Consider the following 17,568-nt stretch of genomic DNA (forward strand, 5'->3'; position numbering starts at 1 on the left):
ATTTATATTCTCCTTCATCACAAATTTACTCAAGCCTAGTAACAGACACAATATTTCTGACACTGGGAATACATACCCCCAGGTCCCTAGATGTTCCTAGATACCAAGAACATGCAAATTGACCTTGTAGAAGTGGAGCAATCTTCCATTTACTTGGGCATGTACCTTTAGGCGGAATTTCTGAAAATAGGGCTACAGCTTAACAGGTTAAAGTGTTCAAAGTGTCTAAAGTGAGTGTTAAAGGTGAGTGTTTGTTTAAATTTAGTGTGTGCATGTGGATGTGTGTACAATGAATGTAGATGGATGGGTTAATGTTGCATAGAGTCATTGAGTTTTGTATGAAAAGGTGTGAACACCCAGTACCGGTTTCAGGCTTTCACTGAGCTATCATGCTACAGTATACTGCACATATCTGTTTCAGGCTTTCACTGAGATACCCTGCTATACTGCACATATCTGTATCGTGCTTTCACTGAGCTACCGTGCTATACTGCACATATCTGTATCATGCTTTCACTGAGATACCCTGCTATACTGCACATATCTGAATTGTGCTTTCACTGAGCTACCGTGCTATAGACCACTACACTTCCGCGTTACATTGAAATCGGGGAGGAGATTGCGGGGGGAGCAAATGAATTAATGTGGATGAGAGCCGTGATGTAAGTGGTTGCAGATACGGCTGTGGGGGTGCTAGAGACATGATCGAATAGACGTTTATGCGCCTCAATCTCCTGAACACGGCGCGACCCATTCCTAATCGATCAGAACTAAATCGGCAAAGAAAAAGCCAATTTTAAAGCACCTATTCCGCATGCACATGCGCAGATTGCCCATGGAGTCTGGACGACGCGAGATGACGCACAAATGAATGTGGACTGTTCCATCAGAGGGGGAGCTTCGGTGGCCAGTGTCCTTTCAGCCGAACATGCTTTCACTGAGATACCCTGCTATACTGCACATATCTGTATCGTGCTTTCACTGAGCTACCGTGCTATACTGCACATATCTGTATCATGCTTTCACTGAGCTACCGTGCTATACTGCACATATCTGTATCATGCTTTCACTGAGCTACCATGTTATACTGCACCTATCTGTTTCAGGCTTTCACTGAGCTACCATGTTATACTGCACATATCTGTATCATGCTTTCACTGAGATACCCTGCTATACTGCACATATGTATCTGTATCATGCTTTCACTGAGCTACCGTGCTATACTGCACATATCTGTATCATGCTTTCACTGAGCTACCATGTTATACTGCACCTATCTGTTTCAGGCTTTCACTGAGCTACCATGTTATACTGCATGTATCTGTTTCAGGCTTTCACTGAGCTACCATGTTATACTGCATGTATCTGTTTCAGGCTTTCACTGAGCTATCGTGTTATAGGCTTTCTACTGCACTGTAACAAACCATTTCAATCTTTTTCTATAGCCTACACCAGTGTTTTTAAAAGTGTGGGTCGGGAGCCACACGTGGATCTTGGGAAGATTAAAATGAGTCTCTAAACTATTCTCTAAAAGTATGCTGTCAATGCCGAAGCCCTCTCAAGTCCATTAACGATAAATTAGACATGAACTACTGCAGGGGTCGGCAACCCTAGGCACGCGTGCCTGCATAGGCACGTGGGGGCATTTGCATAGGCACAGGGGGCAGCATAAAAAAAAATAAAAAATTGCTTTGAAATATTATAGTGACATATAATACTGTAGTCGCATTCATCTTGTTGAAATCCTCCCACAGGTTCTTTTTACTACCACATATTTAATTGAGACCCTTTATTTGTTTATTATTTCAATTTAGCTGGAAATACATTGCTACATCATTCAGTAACATTTGCAGAGCCTTATAACAAAAACATTATTACGGTCACCATTGTGACCAGTGGGATTAATCAACAAATTGTATTATTTATTTTTCTATTTCATTGAACATTGCACATGTTAAAAGCCATTTATTTTACTCAAAATGTGAGTATTACCAATACAAGTCAACTTGTGTTCTTAAAACAATGACAATAAACATAGTTTTATTAGGTTGAAATAATGTGGTTGTGTACTTATTTTTCTGTTAACTTATTATGGATTGAAAACTGAAAACCTTAATGCACAGTAACTGAACTCAATATTTTTAAGTTCTGGTAACTTATTATTATATATTTTTTTACAGTGTAGTCTTGCGATCAATCAAAACTTATTTACACGATATACCTCACATTCACCCTCCATTCACATCCTGGTGTTCTCCATTAGGCCTGTAGGTGGAGCTATGACAGCACACGTACAGTACACACACCAATGGTGTGTGATGTGTCCAAAAATGAATGGGCAAATGTGAGTGAAATGGTCGCACTGTATGCAGCTGTTTGTCTGCATTGCATTCCCCCCCCCCCCCCCCCAACTCAGATTGAGGGTTGATACAACCATCATAATAATATTGTTAATAATAACAATAACAATAATGATGTAATAATGTAAAAATTATCATTAAAAAGACCTGATTATGAGAAGAAAAAAATTACGATGCATGGAATATTGTTGAGGCACACTAGTTACAACTATATTTCAAACAGGCACTCCATGTCAAAAAGGTTGCCGACCCCTGAACTACTGTATACAAGTAGTTTAGCAGTCCAAAAGCAGAAGCCTTCACAATAATATCATAAGAGTATCTATCTGTTCATCTTACCGTCTGTCTATCTGTCTGTCCATCTTACACTGTCTGTCTATCTGTCCATCTACCTGACTGTCTATCTGTCTGTCTATCCATCTATCTGTCCATCTGTCTGTCTATCTGTCCATCTGTCTGTCTATCCATCTAACTGATTGTCTATCTGTCTGTCTATCCATCTATCTGTCCATCTGTCTGTCTTTCTGTCTGTCTGTCATTAAGCCTGTCTGACCGACTCTCTGTTTAGACATCTTCCTCTTTGTCTGAGCTACTGAACCAGTGTCTGTGTTCCCTACCCGTTTCAGCCTGTGGGTCCAGTCCTGGTAGAGGCGTCCCAGCTCTCCAGACATCTGCCTGAGGGCCTGTCTCCTCTGGGCCTCCGTCTCAGCATGGATCAGATCACCCAGACCCTCCACCTACAGTACAGGACAGTTTTGATTAAATTCAATTCAATGTTGTGCACTCAATGGGCCTCATTGATGAAGATCACATTTGTTCTTACACACCTTTTAGCCCTCAAGCTTCTCATAGAAAGGACGTAGAACTTGTAACTCTGAATTTAGATGTATTTGCAAGTCTGACGACTATATTTAAAAGTTATAGTCTGTTGAACACAAAGCATTTCCCAGTTATCGATCGCCATCTGGTAGATCCATATGTCCATTGGCTGATGATATATTCCTTTACTGCATAGTGAATTTGGCGTCGCAAAAGGTATTCCAAGCTACTAGGCTGCACATCCAGAATCCAGCTAACAGTAAACTCCATTGAAAGTAAAAAAAAAAAAAAAAGCACCGCTCTGCCACAGGGCACACTGCATTATCAAGACAGCGCCCCTAAGAGGATCTGGCCGGTAATGCACTTTTCAGAATTCGAAGAGGAGGGTAGATCTGCAGTGCCGCTCTGTGACATCGAGTAGGTTATTACAATGGAATAAAAGCCAAAACAACCTTGCCACGGACATGTCCGTGGTTGGTCCTCAACCGTTGGATTTGAAACACGGATTTATCCGTGGTTGGCCCCGAAACGGTTAACTGTTGGCGTGTTCGACTGTGTGTGTTTGGCTGTTGCTGTGTTCGACTGTGTGTGTTTGGCTGTTGGTGTGTTCGACTGTTGGTGTGTTTGACTGTTGTGTGGTGTTTGGCCTGGTCTCTGTCTGGTGTGTTTTGACTGTTGTGTGGTGTTTGGCCTGGTCGCGTCTATACTTTCCAAAAGCAAGTTGTTCTTCCGCATTGCTCTGATTGGCCACTGACCGCCCCAGCCTACGCTAGTTATGAGCGTAGCGTAAATAGAAATAATAATAATGCGAGAGCAAGCGGAGAGGAGGAGAGTGGAGAGCGAGCCTCGCACACACGCATTTTTAAATGGGTATCACAGTAGTACGCCCTACTGTAGAACATAACATATTAGCATGACATCTGATTTATTAATGCCAATACTAATGATTCGGGACAAACGCAATTGGCACAAGTGTAAATCATGGATTAGTCACTCAGTTTTAACATCCGCCGACTTACAGTAGCTCAACTCGTTCGTCAGCTGGCTGTGGAGCCTATGGTCACAAGTTCAAATCACTAGTCTTAGTTACATTTTTCAAAATGAGATTCATTTCAAATGTATTGTCATTATACAGCACAATACATACATATACACCATCCAACCAGAGTGGATAAATTAATTAAACGTTAAAAAAAAAAGAAAAAAAAAACTACGAGTGATTTGAACTTGTGGCCAATCAGAGCAACGCGGAAGAACAAACTTGCTTGTGGAAAGTATAGACGCGACCTGGTCTCTGTCTGGTGTGTTTTGACTGTTGTGTGGTGTTTGGCCTGGTCTCTGTCTGGTGTGTTTTGACTGTTGTGTGGTGTTTGGCCTGGTCTCTGTCTGGTGTGTTTTGACTGTTGTGTGGTGTTTAGCACAGTGTCAGTCTGGTGAGTGCTCCTGCTTCACCTCGGTCAAGCCCAGCTTCCCGGCATGGAAGGCTCTCCGCGTGAATTCACCAGCCTCGGCTGGCCTCACACCAGGCAGGCTTCCTGAGAAACACACGCACACGCGCATTCACAGAAACAGGGGCACATTAACACACAAACACATACACATACGCACACAGAGAGAAACAACATCAGCATGGTCAAATGTAGGGTCAATGGGTCACCCCGAGTTCATTTTGAATGACGACAACAGTCACCTGGTGTGCGTTGCCAGGTTACAGAGGTTATGTTTTCCAACATTTTTCAAAACCAATTAGGAGGAGACAATACCATCAGTAAAGTAAGCACAATGCTGTTTGGTATACAGACCAGTGTCCTAAGAAAACCTGGATTGTAGTGTGGTTTAGTTTAGTTGCATACTGTTGGTGTTCTGACTGCCACAGGGCTGTGGGGTGTGCCATCTCTTAAAGATAGAACATAAATAGAGATTTAAAAGAAATTCCCCCACTTTACCCCTGTCTGCACCTAGATGTAGAAACAATTTAAATGTATGAAGGTTAAAGTTCAGTCATCCAAAGGTGACAAGCCAGCAGCACAACAAGACACTGAGGCACGTTTCAACAGATATGTTATGTTATGTTAAGATCACAATGAGTTAAGAAAGTTGTGAGAAGTTGTTTTTCAAATGTGATTGTAAAGGTGAGTTACAATGATGTGGTCAAATTCACTGTATCCATTGCAACAACATCATTATGTTAGAATGATATTATTTCACATTTTCATTAGTTGTTAAATTAGGTGTGTATGAATATTATTATTAATTATTATTATTATTATTATTATTATTATTATTATTATTATTAATATTATTATTATTATTATTATTATTATTATTATTATTATTATTATTATTATTATTATTATTATTATTATTATTATTATTATTATTATTATTATTATGTACAGTTATGCATTATTTAGCTACTTACTTATGGTTTTATTACTGGATTTTGGAGCTTGTCCTGTCCGTGTGTGTGTACTAGACATTTAATAATACATTTATTTTTATAACTTTTCATACAGAGGTTGCAGTTCAAAGTGCTTTTGTCCTGTTTACTTGTGATATTAAGTATTATGTTAATATATGTATTCATATATTTATATGTACAGCATATATATACTGTATATCCATATCTGTCTCAATATACCTGCATATAATCATTATATATACCTACTTATACACCTGCATATAACCCATACAACTCTGCATGATAGCATGTTCAATAATGCTGTATATATATCTGTCTGTATATACCTGCATAATCCTTTTTAGTATCTATAGATACTATATATGTACATATCCCTTACCTACTCTTTGATTGATTGATTGAAAACTTTATTAACAGATTGCAGAATGGGTACAATACAGTACAGCTCAATACACACAATTGTTAAGGGGATGCAGACCAGAGAAAGACTTTCGTCTTGTTTACATCAGGGTCCCCCATTTTCAATTCATCAATTCATCAATTCATCTTACTAGTTATACTGCTGGCCAATACGACTTACTACCATACTGTATTTATACCTGTACATATTAATACTAGCAACTCTGTGACAAATATGATTGAAATATATTGTAATTGAACTGCAACCCCCTCCCCCTTTTTGTTTGTTTTGTATTGTACATGGTGTTGTACCCTATTGTTTATGGGTACCTTTAGTGTTGTCTAACATTGTCTAACAGTACGTATAGTACGTATGTCAGTGTTTAGTCCGTTCATGTATCTGGAAAAACTATAAAATATATATATGATTTAAAAAGCCCACAATGTCCTAAAATATGAATCCACACAGATGTCTGTACTGTCGTATATTATTACTCTTCCTTATCACTAAGTAATGAAAACAGGTTACATAAGATAGTGTGCCATGTCCAGTCAGATCGCTGGGCAACAGACCTGCTCAACATCCATCAAAGTGTCCACAAGTACAGAGGGAACGGAAGGCAGGGCAATTTCCTTAAAGGCTAATTAAGAATCAATCAACATGACATTCTGGCAATGTGGCCCCCAGCCCTACACTGACATCCATGTGGTTCTTTTTTATACAGTATTTCAGAACAGTCTGGCTCAGACCCAAGGTCATGAGACCTTTTCCATATCGGATACTGCCAGGCCTTGGCTCTAATATGAAAAATAGAATAAGGAAAAATTGGAGAGACTACTGTATGTTTTCTGTCAGGACGTCATCGACGGGAACATGGTGCCTCTTCTATAAACCGGAGGATATATATTAGTATTATCGAAATCATACTGAAAAGACAGGAGAGGGAGAGGGAGAGAGAGAGAGGGAGGGAGGGAGGGAGGGAGGGAGGGAGGGAGGGAGGGAGGGAGGGAGGGAGGGAGGGAGGGAGGGAGAGAGAGAAAAAGTGAGAGAGAATGAATAGTGAAAGTATTACTGTATATTTCACATTGTGTGCAATCTATTTTTGGTTAATTTTGATATTTGACTGTTGATGTAACTTTAGATGATTTACCTGCACTAACCACCAAAACATGCAAGGACTACAACGTATGACGTATATAGCATGCCAGTTAGGGTACCTTGTGTATACTTGTGTATACTGTTTACTTTTACTCGTACTCATAGTATATATTCAGATTCTAATTCTTTATTGCCTATATTTATTGTAACGTATAATATAACTGTTACATACAGACCCCCATCTGCACCTTTGTTTACACAGTTTATTTTTCTCATATTTCTTATAGTTATGTATTTCTACCATTACCCTGCTCATACCCGTACCTCCCCTTCCCCATGCTGCTATGACATCCGAATTTCCCCATGGGGATCAATAAAGGAATATATTATCGTATCTTAACATAGTGGTTACTACTGTAGGAATGCACCAATATCACCTTCTCACTTCAAAGCCATGCTTTGATTTCTAACTTGTTACACATGGCTCTTGGCGTTGGGTTAATACTCTGTTTCAGCCTGGTATCTGCCCGATATTCAATACCAGTATCGCAATAGCTGCATCTCTAATTGTTACTACCTTTTTTTGACACTGAATTTGATTACCTATGAGTCATTTTAATCACGACAATCACTATTATACCTCTGCACGGCACAAAATCCCCATCTTCCTGGCTAAAATTCCCAATCAGGTCTCTGGACATCAAGGCCACCTAATCATCCCTCCCCCCCTTAATTGGATGATATCAACCCATGTCTCCTGAGCCGTTCAGCCATTGTATTGTATAGTGTGATGTATTCCTGGTGCCAGTGTATGGCAGCCATTACGCCTGTAGCCCATGGTTGGGTGCTACACAGTGGTGGTGAAGGAGGCAATTTCCACCTGACATTGTAAAGTGCTTTCAATGTCTGGAAAAACACTATGCATGAAAATATCTGCCAATGGGGCGAGATGAATTCACTTGTTACAATAGAAGTAAGCTTGTTATCTTGAACCCGAAGGAAGGTGACATTACTTGTTTTAAGAAGAATGCAATGATCATTCATTCATCTTAACAAGTAATGTCACCTTCCTTCGGGGTCAAGATAACAAGCTTACTTCTATTGTAACAAGGGAATTCATCTCGCCGCATTGGCAGATATTTTCAAAAGACTCAATACAGCATTATGTGGACTACTGTGGACTGCAGAGCCTGCAGCAAGAATCCCCTTGTTTATACAACAGTGCCCCCTAACGGCCCAATGTGAGTATTGCATGAAAAGCGTGTCCAATACAGTCGGTCACAGTGGAACAACGCTGTGCTGCCAGAGGCCTGTATTCATAAAGCATCTTAGAATAAGTGCTGATCTGAGACTAATGTCCATAGTGAATTACAGAAGGCCATGTGACCACACCAGGCGCTAGATCAGTCCTCTTATTCTCAGAAGCCTTTATACAGCGAGCTCTAAAGGTATCAGTGCACACCGTTTGATCTTTTGGCCGCGTATGCATGCAGTGGTGCTTAAAGGCCCAATCAGTGATCCAAACACCTCACCACCAAAAACCAAAATGAGCAATCATTTTGTTTTTAATTCTCTAGTTGATTGACTCTGCTCTTGATACAAATACTAACACTAGACAACATGTAAATATTTGTTTTTAAATTAGATTAGTTGTATATGGTTTGTTTACGTCAAACATATATTCTGCTTTATGATGGGGTGAGAAAGTTCCAAAAAGCCTGAAATCACAGATTGGGGCTTTAAAAAGGCAAATACCCCATTTAAAGAAATGGCATTATGTTCTTCCTGAGCCCCACCACTGTTCAGTCAGTCTTTGTGAACACAGACATCCTAAAGCTAGAAATCAGAGAGAATCCATAATGTCACTGGGATGTAAAATCTGGGGCCGCTCCATAGACTGGGAATCTTGGACTTTGTCAAGCCATAAAATGTTTGCGTGAGCTCTTACATCTAAATTTACGTTTATTATTCTAGCGTAGCTAGACGGTCTGAAGAGCCATCTCTCTCTCTCTCTCTCTCTCTCTCTCTCTCTCTCTCTCTCTCTCTCTCTCTCTGAGAGAGTAGTGCGTGTTCAAAAATATGAATTCTTAAAATGGGTGGCGTTCTCCTTTAAGTGGTGAACTGAGGCAGACTGGTGTGTTTTGAAGTTCAGATAAACCTCAAGAATAATAAAGAAATGTAATGTCAAACTAAAATATTTTATGATATTTTTTTATTTGATTAAAATCTGCAGCTAACAATATTTTCACAAACAAAGTTAATAAATGTTGCTCCTTGGTCAGCAGCTACTCAAATTGTTCAACACTTTTCATTCTTGTAATATGCCACCCGCCTCGACTATTGCGATGCACTGCTAGCTGGTTAACCGACTTGCGCCACCAAGCCACTTCAACTCGTACAGAACGCAGTGGCCCGCCTGATCTCCGATCGCCAGTCTACCAAAGTCAGCCCACGTCAACCCACTTGTCAGAGAGCTGCACTGGGTTCCCATTGCCATACAAATCCGCTTCAAGGTTCTTGACCTGGCATTCCGTGGAGTGAGGGGAACGTCTCCCTCCTACGTGCGGTCCATGGTCTCCAACTACACACCCTCAAGATCCCTGCGCTCTGCATCTTCCAGCCGCCTGAGACCCACTCCTATCCGAGCTCCTGATGGACCAAGAAGCAGGCTATTCTCTGTCCTGGCTCCACGATGGTGGAACAAACTTCCCACCACAGTCATGACAGTTGAAACTCATCCAATTTTCTGCCGTCGACTAAAAACACACTTTTTTTTTATGTATTATTTCTCTTTTTCTTTTTTATAATTAAATCAAACCTTCTTACTGTCTTTTACTATAATTATCTATGCTATGTTTATACTACTATGTACTATGACTATACTACTATGATAATATGTCTTATACTACTATGCTACTTGAGTGTAGCACAAAAATTCTACACGGCCAGACGAACAATACCACTGACTAGGGATGCACCGATCCAACTTTTTAAGTCCCGATACCGATACCGATACCTGGGCTTTGGGTATCGGCAGGCCCGGACTGGCCATCGGGAGCACCGGGAGTTTTCCCGGTGGCCTGGCCTGCACAGATTATAAAAAAAAAGAATTATATATTTTTTTTATTATAATTTTTTTTTTTTTTTGCCAGGCCATTGTTTCTAGTTGTGGCGGCGGCGCTGCGCCATAGTTAGATAACCTAGGTGGGTGGGGAACAACCAGGATTTCACTGTCTGCGACAGAGTTGGAGAACTATCTGACTTCTCTCCCTCCACACGGATCACACACACACAATGGAGCCGTGCTGCCGCATGTGATTGGTGGAGGCGGGACCAGGCGATACAACTGATTGACAGCGGAGGCGGCGAATGGAATTGCAGATGGCACACCCACTTTTCTGAAAGGAGTTGTTAAATCTGACATTACAAAAAACAATATGTGGTGGTTATGATTGGGGCTGACGTTGAATAAACAATTTATGAAAGAGAAAGTCAAAATAATTCCAAGATAATTCAAAGATTACACACCTTTGCCACATTGGCTACAAACATAATCACTGCAAAGTTATCAAAAAAATAAGAATCTGATCAGACACAAGGGTTAAGTTGTTGTTCCCTTTCTAATTTCCTCAAAAACATCTAGTCTAGTTAATGTGATCAATATTATTTGACAATTGATGCTTTTTGTTGGAAATTTCAGACAGTGAGCTCATACTTTGAGCTCATTTTATAGTTAAAATGATTGAGACAACGCAATCTTCTGTCTTCGTTGTGCATGTATGCGTGTGCTGTGCTCACCACACGCGATACATGTGTCACTATTCTGGCAGTGGCTACTGTTATTATAGTATTGTAATGAAATGTCTGTTATTTAATGTTTGTGTAAAGGGCTATTTTAACTGTTGATGGGTAGTAGTGCATCAGTAAAGTGAATATGGTATTGTGCTCTTGCTCTGTTTGAATAGGTGGAGAGAGTGGTTAACTGTATTATAATAGTAAATAGAAAAATATGTTGTGCTCTTGCTTTTTTCTTTTTGAAGGTGGAGAGAGTAGCATTGCTAGTGCCACAACAGTTTTATTTGAGGTTCATAACAGTACATTGTACTAAGCAATTGTTGGCTCATTAGTTTGTGATTCACATGCACTAAAATGCACCAGAATGCAGGAAATTAAGTCTTTGTAACTAAAATTTTCCGGGTGGGGGACCCCCAGACCCCCCGCTTAAAAAGTGGCCTGATTGGGGCTATATTTCGCGCTATATCTCCCGGTATGAATTATTTCCCCAGTCCGGCCCTGGGTATCGGCCAATACAGAGTACCGATCCGATACCCATTGTTCAATTAATAAACTGTATGCCTCACTGAGGGCGGCTAGGTGGTGTAGTGGGCAAGGCACTCGCCACCAATGTGCAGACGCTGGGTTCGCGTGTTCGAATCCAGCTCTCCACATTGTTTTCAGTTTAGCTGGTCGTCCGCAGTAATACACATTGGCCGTATTACGGGGAGGGAAACTGAAGGGTGGGGATCGGGCGTTGTGGACAGCGACTCCTACAGGTCGGTTGGTGCGCCTGCGCAGTAGAATCAGGAAGTGTCGGGGGCAGCGTGAGCCTCCCACGCGTTACTCCTCGCCACTGAGAGATCGAGCTGCGCAGGTGAAAAGATGCGACTGCTGTTACCTCAAGTACCGGAGGGGACTTGTGCTATGTATGACTTAGTCCACATTGCAGCCGGCTTGTGGGAGGCAAGAAACAGCGTTCGTGACAGGGGAGGGTTGAATTGGATGATACGAAATTGGGATGGGAGAAAAAATATAGAAAAATGGGAGAAAAAGTGTATAAAAAAAAACGGTATGCCTCACTGCGTGGAAGAGACTGGGATCATTCTTTTGTGCAGGCAAATCAGGCTCGACTTAAAACATTACTTTCCCAACTTAGTGAAACTAAATGTAACAAATTAACACAGATATAAATGTACTGAATTGTTATTTATTATTAATATTAAATAACAAAATAAAAAATTATTATAACGTTTATTTATGAAAAAATATATATTATTAGCTATTTTAGTCATATCGGGGCCGATATCCGATATCAATATCGGAGCATCCCTACCACTGAGCCTTAGCCACCAGAGGTTAACCGCTCCTGTTGACTTGTTGTACACAACACTGACCCTTAGCCACCAGAGGTGTAGCCCTCCTGCTACACAATTTGTAAGTCGCTTTGGATAAAAGAGTCGGCTAAATGTAATGTAAATGTATGGTTACATAGCTTGGTTGAGGAGTGCTGCTCTATTGCAAAGTGACAATAGAGGTTAAAGTGTCAAACGTCAGGGTATTATTTTGAGGGTATATTTTCAACCAAATGATGTCAATGTGTTATTTCTGCACTAACAGTTATCAGAGCCAAAGCGTACGGAGCTCACTTTGGAAAATATGGGTCAATGCTTTGAAGACACCCAGTGAGGATTAAAGTGACACCTGCCCACTGGTTGAGTGAATGTCGTCTCCTGCCTGCTGGTTATATACCAGGCTCCACTGCTGATGACAACGAGAAATAGGGTGAGAATAAGGAAACGGGTCTGTATAAACTCCCACTGAACTATGAATTCCCATTAATAAGCAGTTTGAAAGATAAGAAAACAACTCGGTTTGTATTCTAGGTCAATGTCATCATGCATGTATTATCTGCCGATTCCAAATGTTTCATTTGAAGCTTGAGTTGGTGATACAGTAAGTTCAAACTCTTTTGTTATGGCTGCACAGTTTCATTATGATTAAAATAATATATGTATTAAGCAACTTGATATCCACATTCCCCGAGAGTTAACATAACTTCAGGGATGCACCGATGTGAAGATTTTGTCCCATACCAATAACCGATATTATCGCAAATATGATCTGTATAAATAAAACACATTTCCATGATAATAAAATGTTGTACATATTATTTTTGTACATACTGAAACAATGTTAGCCCACAATCCTGTGCGCGTCATTGTCACATGCAATTAGGGCTGAACGATTAATCGATTTTAAATCGAAATCGCGATTTGGAATGATGCAATTAGCAAATCGCAAAAATAAAATAAAAACGCAAAATACTTTTTTATGTATTTAACCAGGAAGTTTGGGAGAGGGAGGTAAGGGGTTTTAGATTGTGTGTTGTGAAGTTTAGACTTCAGAGAGGGAGAGTAAAGTACAGAAAAAAAGGTACCGTTGGGTACCAGTATCGATTCCCAGGTAAAAAGAAACATTTTCAGGCTCGGTGTCCCGAAAAGACCCACCGTGTAGGCCAGATGCAAGCCGCATTTTACAATAAACCTCTGTGGGGCTGCTTACTTTTTTTTATTATTATAATCGCAAATTTAATCGCAATCACAATATCGTGCAGCCCTACTGTAGATGTGAGCAAACACTGCAACAGGAAATCAACTGCAGTCCAAGCTGTTCCCTAGCAACGCATTTCGACTGAAAGCATTTATACCCGTACATGTAGAGCGTTTCATGTGTTGTACCAACTCATAATTGCCAGTCATAACATATCATATCATACTAGGGCTGGGCAATTAATCGAGTTTCAATTTCAATTACAATTTTGGCTTCCCACGATCATGAAACAAGATAATCGATAAAACGATTATTTAGTAGTTTGCAGTAGGTTTTGGCGGTGAGTGCACTACAACATAGATAGTTGCTGATATTTGTTTTTATTCATAATTATTTGTTTTATTTTATTATAATTTTTCCCACTTATTTATTTATTTAAATGTATTTCTTGTTTTTCAGTTCAATTATATTTAAAGTTCAAAGTCATCGTGGTAAAAATAAACACCGGTGTTAAAGTTCAATAAACGCATATGATGTTCTCAAATCAGTGAGCAATCGTGTTTAATAATCACGGTTTCAATATCAATCAAAAGAATCATGATTATGATTTTTACCATAATCTAGCAGCCCTGTATGGTACCCTGTATCGTATGGTAATAAATAATATAGTATCTGTGTCTCACCCAGGGCCTGTAAGACAGCAGTAATGACAGCTGGACCGCCGTGGATATGGAACTCAGCACTGTCCTCCCCTGTGAAGCTGTGGGGACCTGGTAACATAAGCACAACAAAGACTGTTTGTGAGGAGCAAATGTTATCAATGCTTTCAATTAGGCAGATCTACAAAAAGGGCACTATTGACTTTGTACAGTTCAGAGAGCAAATAATCCACAAATCCCACAGTTGTTTTAACTGTAGCCTATCAATATTTAATTGTTTAGCAGGTTGTGTAAAATGTATTTTTGTGATAAAAGTATATTTGAAACTTTGGACCTAAGTACACATCAAGTGTAAAATGTGCTCTTATAGAGTTAAATATACATTATGATTTAACAAGATTTTAGCAATGTACTCAGCAGTATAACCATTTCCTTAAAGAGATAATCTATAATGCCATCAAATAGCAAAACAGCAACCCACACCCTCTTGGTATTGTGCTTTGTTTAAATTGTTTTGTTTTGGTCTGATGTGTGGGTTGGAGTTGAGTGGGGATATGGGATGGGTTGCTACTGCTGGCCACACCTCAGGTTCTACCAAGAGAGGTCTGGAGAAATTCACAGTATAATAAATCTAGAAATTGCATTGGTCAGTCCTTTGTGCCAGTAGCCATCAAGCTCCACAATTGCTGTATAACTGTTAGAACTGATATACTTTAACTACTGAATGCTGCACAGACTCTGGACTTCTCCAGAGTCAGACAAGGAGATAGATACCAATTTCCTCTCTGTGCGTTCAGTAGAGAGCTATCCGGCTGCAAGCTAGCCTAGCTTAGCACAAATGAATGGAAGCGGACACGGACCACTAGCCTAGCTTAAGACTCCGGGAGAGGTGTTTTTGGCCAACAGCTATGCTAGCTGATCCATATCCGCTTCCATTCATTTGTGCTTATTCATCTGCGCATTTCCCATAATGTCGGCGTGCTCCTTTAACCCTTTCACTGCCGCACTACCAAAACGGTTAACCCTTTCACTGCGACAATTCACAGAAGGTTAACCCTTTCACTGCCACACAACAGCAGTTGACAGTCGGTTGTGTGATAGTAAAGGGTTAACCTTCTGTCGTGTGGCAGTGAAAGTGTTAACTAAGTGTTTGTGACTTCACCTGGGAACCAGAGGACCAGGCCGCGGTCCAGCAGCTCTCTGGAGTGGGGGTCAGTGATGCTCCTCAGCAGGGCGGTGCGGGGAGGAGGCAGGCCGTGGGCGAGGCCCGCCATGCTCCCCAGGGCGGCGGAGGAGGCAGGACCGCTGACACGTACCACGGCCACGCCACACCTGCCGTGGCCCGATGACAAGGCGAAGATGGTCTCCGCGTCACACGTGGCCCCTGGGAAAGTGTTACTGCTGGAGAGACCTCTGCTGACCGGAGCCAACCTGCTGGAGAGACCTCTGCTGACCGGAGCCAACCTGCTGGAGAGACCTCTGCTGACCGGAGCGTTACTGCTGGAGAGACCTCTGCTGACCGGAGCGTTACTGCTGGAGAGACCTCTGCTGACCGGAGCGTTACTGCTGGAGAGACCTCTGCTGACCGGAGCCAACCTGCTGGAGAGACCTCTGCTGACCGGAGCATTACTGCTGGAGAGACCTCTGCTGACCGGAGCCAACCTGCTGGAGAGACCTCTGCTGACCGGAGCCAACCTGCTGGAGAGACCTCTGCTGACCGGAGCCAACCTGCTGGAGAGACCTCTGCTGACCGGAGCGTTACTGTTGGAGAGACCTCTGCTGACCGGAGCGTTACTGTTGGAGAGACCTCTGCTGACCGGAGCCAACCTGCTGGAGAGACCTCTGCTGACCGGAGCGTTACTGTTGGAGAGACCTCTGCTGACCGGAGCGTTACTGTTGGAGAGACCTCTGCTGACCGGAGCCAACCTGCTGGAGAGACCTCTGCTGACCGGAGCGTTACTGTTGGAGAGACCTCTGCTGACCGGAGCGTTACTGTTGGAGAGACCTCTGCTGACCGGAGCCAACCTGCTGGATATATGACATAAAAAAGATATGATAGCATCCTCCTTGTTATAACAAATTATGATGTATAAGAAGTAAGTAAGGGGCGACAGTGGCTCAGGGGGTAGAGCAGTCGTCTGGCAATCCGGAGATTCCCGGTTCGATTCCCGCTCCTCCCGGGCAGCGTGTTGAAGTGTCCTTGAGCAAGACACTTAACCCCCAATTGCTCCCGATTAGAGCAGGTTGGCTCCTTGCATGGTCGCCTTCGCCATCGGTGTGTGAATGTGTGAGTGAATGGGTCAAATGTGAGGAACAAATTGTAAAGCGATTTGGATAAAAGCGCTATATAAATGCAGTCATTTACCATTTAAGTAAGTAAAACTTTATTTATATAGCGCAAAAAACATTAAAATGAGCTAAACAACAGAATAGACAACAAAAAACAAAAAACCAAAAAAGACAAACAGAAAGAGATGGCTATGGGTGTTTAAAAAGCATGCCTGTAGAAGTACGTTTTTAGCTGCCTTTTAAAAATGAGCTCTGAGGGAGCGGTTTTCAGGTTTAAGGGGAGGGCGTTCCAGAGCCTTGGGGCGGTCACCGCAAAAGCTCAGTCCCCTTTTGTTTTGAGTCTGGTCCTGGGCACCACCAGGAGCTCCTGATGGGATGACCGCAGTGACCGACTGGAGGAAAGTGGATGGATGAGCTCATTAATGTAGGGCCCCCATGGAGGGCTCTCTAGGCGAACACCCTTGAAATTGATCCTGGAGTTTACCGGGAGCCAGTGCAGGGAAGCAAGGATGGGGGTGATGTGGCATGATTTTTTTTACCTAGTGAGTAGCCTGGCAGCAGCGTTTTGGACCAACTGAAGTTGATCAATGGATTATTTATTTAGACAGATGAAGAGTTAGTTGCAGTAATCGAGTCTGGATGAAATAAAGGCGTGTACAGCCATTTCTAGTTTGTTGTGAGATATGATGGATCGGAGTTTTGAAATGTTTCTTAAATGGAAGAAACAATTGCGAGTCAGGGTTTTGACATGTTTGTCAAAGATAAGACATTCCTTTATTGATCCCCTTGGGGAAATTCTGGCATCATAGCAGCATGAGGGAGGGGGGGGGGGTAGGTAGTAGTAGAAGACATGATACAGGTCATAGAATTATAGTACAGTGGAGAAGTAAAAATTTAAATTGAATAAAAATAGGCAGTGTAAACAATATAACAATATAATTAACTCTGGACATGCGCATATGGGCAAGTAGGCAGTGTAAAAAGGTCAAGGTGCAAGATGAGGGTATGTAACTATGTATGCCCTCTCAGTTATATTTGCCCTACAATAAATATAGTTACAATATATATATATAATCTAATAACTAATATCTAATATATATAATCTAAAAATTATAATGCTAAAAATGCTAAATATATGCTCTGATGAAGTAAGTATACACATAAGGTGCAGTATGCTAAACAAATCTAATATAT

At 41.4% G+C, this 17,568-nt stretch overlaps 1 protein-coding gene across 1 annotated transcript in view; it reads right to left on the bottom strand.

Moving 5' to 3' along the window:
* The window catches only part of gtpbp3 (GTP binding protein 3, mitochondrial), a gene marked incomplete at its 5' end in the record, with an annotated part of 77,182 nt that extends 61,470 nt beyond the window's left edge, over positions 1–15,712 (bottom strand). The window contains 5 exons of the mRNA XM_084311224.1: positions 2,978–3,097; positions 4,632–4,714; positions 14,110–14,196; positions 15,248–15,663; positions 15,705–15,712. Of these exons, the coding sequence (XP_084167350.1) occupies positions 2,978–3,097; positions 4,632–4,714; positions 14,110–14,196; positions 15,248–15,663; positions 15,705–15,712 (714 nt within the window). The remainder of the gene's footprint in view (positions 1–2,977; positions 3,098–4,631; positions 4,715–14,109; positions 14,197–15,247; positions 15,664–15,704) is intronic.
* Between the last annotated feature and the right edge of the window lie 1,856 nt (positions 15,713–17,568).

This window comes from Notolepis coatsorum (genome assembly GCF_963971535.1).
Source record: "Notolepis coatsorum genome assembly, chromosome: 3".
NCBI lineage: Eukaryota > Metazoa > Chordata > Actinopteri > Aulopiformes > Paralepididae > Notolepis > Notolepis coatsorum.